The sequence below is a fragment of the Diceros bicornis genome, chromosome 8 (genome assembly GCF_020826845.1).
Source record: "Diceros bicornis minor isolate mBicDic1 chromosome 8, mDicBic1.mat.cur, whole genome shotgun sequence".
Classification (NCBI taxonomy): domain Eukaryota; kingdom Metazoa; phylum Chordata; class Mammalia; order Perissodactyla; family Rhinocerotidae; genus Diceros; species Diceros bicornis.
Genome location: NC_080747.1, coordinates 34,986,021 through 34,998,149, shown reverse-complemented (window position 1 = coordinate 34,998,149; position 12,129 = coordinate 34,986,021). Strand labels below are relative to the sequence as shown.

The 12,129-nt window shown below is 38.7% G+C and overlaps 1 protein-coding gene across 3 annotated transcripts in view; it reads left to right on the top strand.

Annotated features, from left to right (window-relative positions):
- ATP8A1 (ATPase phospholipid transporting 8A1) overlaps positions 1-12,129 on the top strand; it is a 218,155-nt gene that overhangs the window by 139,760 nt on the left and 66,266 nt on the right. For all 3 annotated transcript variants that reach the window (XM_058546980.1, XM_058546979.1, XM_058546981.1), the window contains one exon: positions 8,724-8,896. In XM_058546980.1, coding sequence (XP_058402963.1) covers positions 8,724-8,896 — 173 coding nt within the window. The remainder of the gene's footprint in view (positions 1-8,723; positions 8,897-12,129) is intronic.

Here is a 12,129-nt window from a genome sequence, read left to right as displayed (position 1 = left end):
TGTGTTAGTTTAAGATTCTTAAATTATCCTCTTATTTGACATTTTCAGTTAACTTATAGTAGATTTTAAAAGGTAGACCCTTAGCAAACTAAAGTAAGGAAAGAACTAGTTTTCCTTGGATGTCAGCTCTGAGCCAAGCACTGGGCAAGGCACTTGACTTAGAAGTAAAGGAGTTAGCACGTTTTGTCACCACAGTAATCCCACAAATATTAACCCAATCTTATGAGTGAGAAAATTTTGATTCAGCGGAGTTAAGTAACCTGCCTGAAGAAAGATAGCCATAAGTGGCAGAGCAACGATTCAACCCAAGCCATTCTGATACTATATTATTGCCTTCTAGAGTTGGTCAAATGAAAAAATAAAATATAATAATGAAGAAGTAGATTGGAATACATATGTACTCCTGGTAAAAAAGTTTATTGATAGACCATGAAATGACACCTTTGACATATAATATGTGATATAATCCTTTCTAGAACACTGACCCTATGTAGCCACCTAATCCAAAAGTATTTTGGAGTTCTTGGTGTCTTTCCTTAGACCAGTGGTTGAAACTATTCCTTATTTCTCATTTAGTTTTTTCCTTTCACATCATTAAGGAATTTTTTTCAAAATAAAACGCTTAATATTTCCTTTTCAAGGAAGGTAAAAAACTATTTGATTAGCTTACTTTTACCTTAGACTCTACATCCACCTGACTTTGAGGAAAACCTTGAATTCTGAGCCATCGGGTATATTTTAGCTTCTGAAACTTTAGTTCTTTAAAATGGGGCATCCTCATTTTGCTTCACATATTATCCGTGCCCAGAAGCATCGTGTGAACCTTTATGGCCAGGCTTGACTTTCTAACTAAAAAAAAAGTCCCACTTTTATCTGGCCGCACATTTGCACGTTATTTGTTGTGACTGCTTTCTCTACGCTGATTGGTGACTTGTGCAGGTCAGCTGACAAGTTCTGAAGAGGTATTTTACAGTGGCTCAGTCTCCAGGCTGTTATCTTGTTGAAGCAGTCACCATCTTTGTTCAGCAAGGTTCCTGCAGGTGTTCTGTAACCTTGTGTTGCATTTTGCCCTTTTTATGGAAAGTAAGTGAAAACAGAAAACTGTGGTGCTGATACTCACGTATGAAGTACAGGCTTCATAAACTTAAGTCCCTTCTGACAAGGGTGGAAGTTGTGTTTCTTCCAAAAGTGATTCATCGTTAGCCCAATTGTATGCTTTTTTCACCTAACTGGTGGTGAACCCATAAAGGAAAAGAACAAATCCAAGAACAATGAAATACATTGTTAAATGTTGTGTCTGAAAGTCAAAGCGTAATTCAGAATCTTGATATATTATTTTTTTTTCTGAGAATAGACTCCTTATAAGTTTATTATTTGACCTGCACACATTTAACAGATTCCCAGGAATAAATATAAATACTGAGTGCTTGTTTGTATTCAGACCCGCACACCAGCATATACTTTGAACTAAATAAGTATAAATATACTTTCTTCCTTTAACTTTTGCTGTTTGGGCTTAGCTTTGCTGATGACACCCTCTGGGATATACATGAGTGATCACACATGATTTATTGTCACTCTAAGTAACTGCAGCCCCGGAGCAAGGTATGGAAGCCACTACCATTAGGTGTTGCATGTTGGACTGTTTCTCTGTAATCTTCACCTCATCTCTCCTGGTTAGACTTAGCTAACCAGTCTTCTAGTCAAAGGCTAGAGGCTTTTATTTTCCTTTCCTTAGGGATATTTACATTCTCTGCTAGGGTGTTCCTTGGATGTGTTCCTAAGTAAGACTAACTGTCCTGTAAACCTCTAAAAGGAATCAGAATGAAAACCAAAAGGCTAGAAGCTGAAAAGGGCCATTTTTATGCAGGTGCTTTCTGCAACATTACATTTTTGGCCATCAAAAACATAGTTCTTAGGTGGCCTAACATGTTCTTTGCACATCTGGCCTCTGGGTTCTTTAGACTGTTCCAAGCAGAGTTTTTGCCAAAATGAAAATGACATCTTGCATACTGTGATACTTTCCAAACAAATCAGAGTTTTCGATTTATTTCGCTATAAAATTGTGTCAGATTTCATTGTCGTGGGTGCCCCCTGTGATTTTTATCAAGGGTTTCCTTGGTAAAGGTCATGTAAAAGTAACATAAAAGATTGCCATAAAGCCTGCCGGTCTCTGATTTCTTAAAGACCATTGTTGTTTTATGAACATGTTGTCTGTTTTGCCAGGCGATACCCTAAAGGTTCTAATGGAACTTTATTAAGGCTTTTTGGTCAGTTATCTTGGTGAGGAGTTCTACTTGGCCTAATTCTGTGCCAAGCATCTTTCTTTCTTTTTCTTTTCCAAGTATATTTCTTATAAACCAAATAAATATTATTTACTTCTCATTGGCCCACTGTTATACAACCTGGCTTGATCACTAAGTATAGTCTAGGCATCCATTCTATTATATTCATTAGACAGTTTATATTATTTGAGACAGAAGTAGATGTTGGATCATAGCTTCCACTTTGTTCTCATTTCCTCTATAATAAGATAAGCACACTAACATTTTACTTATTGCTCTAATTAAGAGTATCCAAGATTATACAGGAGTTTTACAAGCAGCAGAAAACAATCTGACACATGAGAAACAGCCACATGAGAAAACCACTGTAACTGCCCACAAGATATTCTCCAATTATTAATAATTTGGTTATTCTTTCATTACCAAGCTTTTATTCATTTTATTTGCTCTCTTCTTCAAGGGCCTCAGTCCCAAAGAGAAGTAGAGATACAAACAGATAAGCTACTATGCATCGTGCTATGTTGTACAAGTATAAACAAGTATTTGGAGAATCCAAAAGATGGAAGTATTCATGTCACCTGGAGGACTCAGGAAAAATAGAGTCAAGGGGATGTTTCTTGGTTTATTTGTTCATTGTTTTTAGTATGTAGTCTTAAAGGAAAAAAAAAATAGTGACAAAGGGGAGAATGAAGATGCAAGAGAGAAGTGGGAGGAACAGAGGTGAGAAGAGAAGACAGTTCTTCCCCCTGACTCAAGAATTAGGGAGGATTAGGTAAAGGGAAGTTTTCAGGTTAAGAGAGGAAAGTTGAAAGAATTCTTTTTGGTATAAATGTTCTCAGTAAAGCAGGTAGATATTTGCCAAAGTGACGGGACAAATTTGGAATCTTGAGAAGAAAAGGTCTGGAGTAGCCTCTGGGAAAAATGGAATCCACCAGGCATGGATAAAAGTATAGACCAGCCATAATGAGCACCCATGTAAGAGAAGAGAGCCAGAGTAGAGCCTATCCTCATGGGGAGATGGGGTTTTTTTCCTTTCTGTGTTGTCAAGACTAAGAACCAAGGAGAAATGTTGGCTGTGGCCTAAATTATGAATTGGCAAGGCAGGAAAGCATGGTAGGTCCAGGGGCCCAAGGGCTTCTCATGAGCGCTTGGCTGTTTGCAGGGCTGTGGATAGGGAGAGTGGAGTTGAATGCTTGGCTAGAGTGTCCACAGGGGGTTGCAGGGTGGGGGACGTGCAGGCAAATCCCACTTTCCCTGTGGCTCCCTCCCTTACCTGAATCTCCACCTGGTAAGGCGCCTGAACCCAGGCCTTGCCCCTTACCCCTTATCTGTCTCCCCAAATTGCCTTTACTTCTGACTCTCCCTGTTTTATAGCAACAGATGCACCTTTTCTTTCAGCCCACAAATAAGACTGTGTAGAACAAGGAAATATAGAGCTTTTCTTTTGTTGTACTATGTGGTTTTTTAATCCTTTTTCTGATTTAGCTTCTCATTTATATATTTTCACTTTCACATGTCACTAAGTTTAAATGTTTAAACATTTCTCCCTTCAGTAGCCAAAAAGAAAACAAAGCAACAGCTAATATGGTAATAAATTTATTTCTAGCTACGGGAGATAAGCTTCAGTGCAATATGGCCATAAAGTATGGCTCCCAGGCTTAAGGGAGAAGCAATAAACTTTTATAAATAAAAGGATTTTAAAATACTCCTGGCAGTAAAAATAAGGGTCAAATGTAGCTTGTGACTGGCAGCACACAGCCAACAACAGAGCTGCTTATGAAGGAAAACTAGAGACTAAATTGAGAAAATGTTTGCAGCTTGGTTGTTGTTACTTAGCACCCCAGGTGTGCTGACTGGAGAATTGTGGGAGTTTTTGACTCACCTTCTGAAATGTTATCCCTGTTACATCTCCTGACACCTTTTGATTTGCTGAAGATCTGTGATAGTCACCAAGGAAACCCGGGGGGGCACTGATGCCACAAATAAGAGAGTTCTCAACCAATTTTAAGGTGTTGGAGAACACCTTCAAAAGGAGAGGGAGTGGGGCACACAGGACTGTGTCCCACAGGCTGGTTAATGAGGAGCTTGCACAGCTCAGGGCTTTACTTGACTTTTAGTTGATCTTTAAAGAAATTTTGAAGTCCTCCTGAGGTCCATCTCAGATTTCTTTTGGGTTTTCAGCTCAGGAGTCACTTGGGCAAAAGCTTAACAAATATAGTGATGAGGGGCCGGCCCGTTGGCATAGCAGTTAGGTTCACATGTTCCACTTCAGCAGCCTAGGGTTCGCCGGTTCAGAACCCCAGGCACAGACCTACACACCACTTATCAAGCCATGCTGTGGCAGGCGTCCCACATAAAATGGAGGAAGGTGGCCACAAATGTTAGCTCAGTGCCAGTCTTCAGCAAAAAGAGGAAGATTGGCAACAGATGTTAGCTCAGGGCTAATCTTCCTCTCACACACACAAAAAAATACAGTGGTGAGATTCCTCAAAAAAATAAAAATAGAACTACCATTTGATCCAGCAATTCTACTTCTGGGTACATAACTGAAGAAAATGAAAACACTAATTTGAAGAAAAATATGCAGCCATATGTTCATTGCAGCATTATTTACAATAGCCAAGATATGGAAGCACCCTTAGTGTCCATCAATAGATGAATGGATATATATATATGTATATATACACAATGGAATTTTACTCAGCCATAAAAAAGAATGAAATCTTTCCATTTGCGACAACATGGATGGACCTAGAGGGTATTATGCTCAGTGAAATAAGTCTGACAGAGAAAGACAAATACCATATGATTTCACTTATATCTGGAATCTAAAAAACAAAACAAACGAACAAACAAAACAGAAACAGACTCATAGATACAGAGAACAAACTAGTTGTTGCCAGAGGGTAGTGGAGTGGAGCGATGGGCAAAACAGGTGAAGGAAATTAACAAGTACAAACTTCCAATCATAAAATAAATAAGTCACAGGGGTGTAATATACAGCATAGGGAATATAGTCAATAACATTGTATAGTGACAGATGGTAACGACATATTGTGATCATTTTGTAATGTATAAAAATATTGAATCACTACGTCGTACACCTGAAACTAATAAAATATTGTATGTCGATTATACTTCAATTAAAAAAAAAAAGAAATTGGGGGCCAGCCTGGTGTCGTGGTGGTTAAGTTCATGCACTCTACTTCAGTGGCCCAGGGTTCACTGGTTCGGATCCCGGGCATGGACCTACCCACCACTCATCAAGCCATGCTGTGGCAGCATCCGACATACAAAATAGAGGAAGATGGGCATGGATATTAGCTCAGGGCCAATCTTCCTCAAGCAAAAAGAGGAAGATTGGCAACAGATGTTATCTCTGGGCCAATCTTCCTCACCAAAACAAAAAGAAAGAAAAAAAGAAATTGGACACACACACACAAAAATATAGTGGCATTTTGGTGAGCAGTGCTTTGGTTTAGAAGACTGTTGAAGTAATGGATTATTTGTTCTCTAGAAAACTGAGGAATAAGGAAGAGAAGACCTACCCACCTACCTGTACATAGGTTTGTTTTCCCCAAGGAGTTTATTTGAGCAGACCTGGGGACTGGGAGGGCCCTGCATCTAAAAGAAGGTGTTGGGCCTCTTGGTGGTGAAGCATGGCTTGTGCTGGTGACACAGGACCTGGTGGGGCAGCGGGAACTTGATCTTGGAGTCATGGAACTGCTTGATCACCGGTAGGCAGCACTTGCTGGTCAAGATCTTCTCCACCTTCGTGATCTGGACCTAGGGGCCCTGGGCTCACTGCCGGGCTCCATGTCGTGGTAGCACTGGGGGATGGCACCCGTGCTGGTCAGCTCCCAGTACTCCTGGTACATGTTGTGGGTGCTGCTGCAGGAGTCGTAGCACAGCCAGATGCCGAAGTTTCTGTCTGCCTTGCTGTCTCTCAAATCAGAAGTGATAATAGAGGGGGAAATGGAGTGCTGCCAATGGGATGAAATCAGAATTTATCAGTGCTCTCATTTCGTAAATACGTATTTCCTGAGCATCTGTAATTGCAGGCACTGTGTTTGTTGCTGGGAAACAGGTTAAACGTGGTCTCGGCCCTCAAGGAGCTAAGGGCCTTGTTAGCATAGAGTGACGTGCACTTGGTAGCATGGAGTGACTCTGGGAGGGCTTTACAAGGTTTAGAGGGTGTTTAGAAGGTGGTTTAGAAGGTGATAGCTATCCACCGGAGAAAAGGGCATTCCAGAGAGAGGTAATAGAGGAGTCAAGTTTGTAAAGGAAATATGAACCAAAGTTAGTTGGGCTTAGAGTGTGGAAAGCCTTTAGTGCCATTGTAAGAAGTTTAGACTTTATCATGTAGACAGTAGGAAGCCATTGAAAAGTTTTAGAGCAAGAAGAGACATGATTCGTGTTTTAAATTTGTTTTATAAAGAGAAATCTCCGTTGGAGGTAAAGAGATGAGAGACAGATGATGAAAGCTCTAGGGAAACAGCAGAGGGAATGTTGTGGGCGTTCCATTTATAGTTTGATCTGCCTGGTACTGTTTAAAGTTGGCTTTGTTTTTGCTGGATTATTATGTAGAGAAAGACAAGCTAGCACAGAAATGTAATTCTGAGTTTGGTTTCACTACTTTGTCAGCATGTGTTTGTGGGCAAGGATTGTAACCTCTGTCTTGTGTTTCTCATCTGCAGAATGAGGATAATCGTAGTGCCTCCCGCATTGGGTTGTAATGAGTTTAACTGAGATGTTGTGTCTGTATGTGTAGCCCTTAGAACCATGCCTAGTGTGTAGTATGTGCTAAAATAAATTTGATTTGATTTGATTTTTTTATCCGCTCATTGATTGACTTGTTTGTTCATTTAATCTGTGTGAATTTGTTTTTAAGACGATCTAGGGCAATCTACCATAGATTGTCAGTGGTAAATTTTGCTTGCAGAATTTTACTGACATTTTTCACCTCCTTTTCTTAAGTCATCTTGGGCCAAAAATTTCCAGCAGGAAATAGGAGGGTGAGGCCTATAAGTTAAAACAGCTCCTTTCCCCCTGCCCCCCACCATGTAAAGTGTGAACAGAAAATTTTGGAAAGAATGCTGCTGTATGGTGGTCCTTGGTGTCACTGTGTGTGACAGGAAACAAGGGAAGCATTAAATGAAGTTTCAGTGTTGGGAAAATGGGGCAGTCTTACTTTACAGTACAACATGGCTCTATTATTTTGATAAACAGATTCTGAAATTCCAGAACATAGTGTGAACCATATTTGAATACAAATGCAGGAACACCTTCAAAAATCCCCAATGTAAAATTTCAATTACCTGTGCCTTTGCTTCCCTCTTTGTGAAAATAACTTTGAAATGACTGTACCACATTCTTAAATTGGAACAATAATTATATCTTTCTTGAATATAATAAAAATTATTATATAAATATTTTATTGGTATATTTTATTATAGAAATATATTTTTGTATTTATTATGTAAATAACTGCTCAGATATAACCACTCAGAACAAAACTCTAATGGGAGGGGGATTGTTCCTTATATTTCCTTGTGCAGAGCCAGTGTTCTATTTCTTCAGAGTGTTAGGGCTCTTATAAAACAGAAAGCTGGCCCCATTAGGTTCTAGGAAGAGTCTACAGAATTTGGAGAGAAAAACTAAATATCCTGAAACTTTGCCTTTGAAGAGCTGGGAAAGCAGTTCTTGACAGAGAGACAGATACAACCCCTCTGTATAGTTGAGATGAACAAAGCTTTCCCTGACACTAAAGGATTTTATTGTGCCTGAAAGTGAACTCATCATTGATGGAAGGGGTTCTTTTATTTGATCCATCAAGATTACCAAGCCACATGTCACCATCCCCAACTAAAATACAGCATCATGAAATCATGATTAAAGGTATAGAAGCCAATTCATGAAGTGGCAAGAGATTACAGATACTGCATTTCCTCCTCTTGGTTACTGGGAATTAAGTTTCAATAGCACTGAATACTTCGGAAAGAATACCCATAAATAATTTAAATTATATTCTCCAACTTTTCCCCTTGATTCATGGCTGTGCACTTTTGACTAGTTCTTAAATTAGGACAATGTTGTTGTTTTTTAACAAGGTAATTTACTGAAGATATTTTTTCAGGATTGTGATTGTGTGGTTAGAGTAATGAGCAAAGATTGCAGAGGAATGGGTGACTTGTAATCTCTTCCCAACCCTGGTAGGAACAGCTGTGACTTTCAGCGAGTAACTTCCTTTTTCTGATAACGTTTGTCCAATCTCCTTTCAGGGGCTTTTGTGAGAATCAAATGAGTGCAGGTACATGAAAGCCATTTGAAACATAAAAAGCACTAAAAATAACTAAATGTAGTTGCAGAACATCCTTAAAGCATCTTAGTAGGACAGTTGGGAGTAAACGTTGAGGACGTTTTTGTTTAATTTTACAGGGAACGAGGGAAACTCTCAGTCGTCACTGCACGACCCTCGGTGATACTCTTGGGAAAGAGAGTAATTGTGCTCTTATAATTGATGGGAAGACCCTCAAATATGCCTTAACTTTCGGAGTACGACAGTATTTCCTGGACTTAGCTTTGTCATGCAAAGCTGTTATTTGCTGCAGGTAAGTTCTCCTTAATAATGTCAGATTTCAGGAAAGAGCACCTTGATCCTAAGTTCTTGATTTTTAACGTTCCTTGAAGTTATTCTATCCAAAATTTGTAAATGTCAGGTTTTTATTTTTTCACTGACTCAAGATTTAAGGTTCACAAACTGGGATAAAATTTAGTAGTAGAGTTTTGAAAAGTGAATCCTAACAATCATTAATAATTATTGTTTATAATTTGAATTGAGAGGTTTCTTGCGATTTTCTGTGTTTAAAATAGAATCTTTACCTGCATTTCCATCGAGAGTTATTTCTGTAAGCGTTCTGTTTTCTACACAAATCTTTGATCCTGCTGCTAGGACTTACTTTGGGGCAGGATGAGAGGCACTAACTGAATCAATTTTCCAAAGAGCTGAGCATTTTCCTAAAGGCTGTTTATTGATTGTAGAGTCCTCTTCCTTCTAATTTATAATATTGCCTGTATTCTAAATTAAAATCTGTTTTGAGTTATCAAGTCCTAATCCATAGAATTGTATTTTTGTAAACTATTTAGCTCTGATCCTTCCTGAACATCTTATTGAAGAATCTTCCCCATCTCTTCGTCTAAATTGTTTACCCTATGTCTTCCTAAAATTTAAAATATTATTCGTGACTATGCCCAGCCTCTTCACCATGAAACCTAAGGGTTTTCCTCTTTATCATCTGCTTATTAAATCTTACCAGCTGGTCAGACTAGGTCCATGGTAGCAGTTGCTCAAATTGCTTTCTCTTCCTGGGAGATGAAATGTTAGCAGGGCTTCTGAAGAATTTCTCAGAATCTGTTCTTTTAACATTATCTTAAAATTATTCTATTTGCTTTTTTTATTATCTTTAAAATACATTTATGAATAGAAAAATGTTATGCTTTTTAAATCTTTTATGTCGAGGCTTATTCACTTAAATATCCTGTGTATAATATGTCTCCAAATTTATAAGCCATGCCTTGTAGATTATTTCCTAATTTTCAGTTGAAGTATACTTTATAAAATATAATTTAAACCATACTTAATAAGAACCCTTTATAAGCATCATTTCAGCCTATAAAATTATATCATACTCAGAGAATTAAGAGTTGCTTGTTATTCCCAGGAATCTAATTATTTTAGTCATTTATTTTTCTTCTTTGTGGCATGTATTAATAAATAATATTAGAAAGCTCTTGGACAATATATTTTACAGATATTTAATATTAGTAATAATTAGGCTCTTTGCTTCATCATAAAGAAAGAATTGGAAATTATTTTATCTTGACTGTCTCATTTGCACTTTGGTATCCTCATACTTTTTAAAATCTGCTTTTCCAGTGACTTGTCTTGATTCCTTGCTAATCTCTTGACCAAGTCTCAGTAATGTGCAACTCTGACACTCTTCATCAGGGTAATTTTGTGCCAGATTTGGTTGTTTAATCACTTTCACTAATGGGATCACAAGGATCAACAGAAGATTGCTCAAAAGCACATAAAGTGATATGACTGTTGGATTCTATTTGGAAACAAAGCAGAATACAGAGCTATTTAGGTAAAATGACCAGTTCCCTTGAGTCGGCATCTGATCCGTGCCTACTGTGTGCTGGACATAGATGCTGCACATACGAGGAAGAATAAGACTTCCTCCCTGCTTTCCTTCGTGTATCTATCTTTCTTTTAAGTACAGTCACAGTTGGTTTGAAAGACGTGGGAGGCCAGTTTTCATCATGTGGTCATTGCAGCTGAGCCTCATTCTTAGAGCATTGCTTAACACAGTACCTCCCACCATTCTTCAAAACGTTGAACCACAAAATTAAACAATAGCAGAGGGAGAGAAAAACTAGAAAGCAGAGTCAAGGGAGAACAAATATGTTCTGTGCTTGTGTAATTCCCTCCCGAGATGCTTGTTCTGGATGCTCACAAGTCACATGGACCTCAGGGCTCCTCCAAGCCCCAGGCTCCTGGGAGGGAATCACACTCTGCCATGCACGTGCAGCTCAGCTCTGAAACTGAACTTATAAAGATGTGTGTGGCCCCTTCCTCCCTCCATCCTATTTTATGCATGTTTGAGGACCATGAAGGTCCCTATGCAGACACTGAGTTTTAGGGTTGGTTTTTTTTTTTTTTTTAAGTAAAATATCTTTCCTCAGCTTTTTTCTTCTAATTACCTTCATACTCTCTCTTTTCCCGTAAGGACTGTGGTTCAGCTTCCGGTCTGGCTTTGAGAATTCATCTAAGCCCATAATTACATCAGTGCCACTGCTTGATTGATGTCTGTGCACCTTCTTGGACTGGTGCCTCTTGGCATTTAAACTATTGGCACAGACCGTCTTCATGTCATTTAGCTTACTGACCTCGCAGCGTAATTTCTATGATAATGCTTCCATCTCTGGTGAGGAATAGGTGGACAATTCTGTCTATCGTTCTTTACAATTAAATCCAAGTGTCACTCCAGATTCTCAGATGATTACAATTTCCCAACCTCAGGAAATTCTCTATTTTACTCTATTATAAGAGACGCTCCAAATAAATATTGAATATTATTTCAAAACACAGTACAGTACTGTTTCCCAAATTCATTTATGTTCATTCTGGCTTGATGGATTTTCCCCTCAAACTACTTTCCAGTCTATGTCTTGTCAGTCCGCACATGAAGATAATTCAGAATCGGTGCTTCCTCTGCAGGCTTCTCTTGAGCCATAGCTGGAGTGGAAGTAGAAGGGAGAGCCTTCCCATAATGGATAATGAGGCGCTCGATTTAGCTCCATCTTTGGGATTACATCGGCCCCTTTCTTCCCTGACATTATCAGCATAAAGGGCAGAAGGCCGTTTTTAGTGTTTGCCTAATTGACACAGTTATAAAGATGAGCGTTTTCCCTGAAGAGTCTACAGTGGAATTGAAAGAAACAGTTGTTCTCAGTCAGTAGTCGTTACATCTCTTATTCACCACCATTTTCTGAAGAGAATATTCAGAGACAGAAGTAATCCCCTTGTCCCCAAATTATTCAGGGCTTTGGACTCCTGGTTTTGGTTTATAAAGTGAAGGTTGCATGTTATACCTCAGATAATTTTTTTAAGTATGTAAAACCCAAGAAGTAAAATGAAATCTGTTTTTATCAGTGTACCAAGTACGGTATTTTCATGGGTACCATGTAACTTTTGTTTTTACCTCTGTGCACATTTACCTGTGTAACCTGAGTGGTTTAATAGGAAATATGCCTCTGGTTTTAGGGTAGTTGCTGGTAA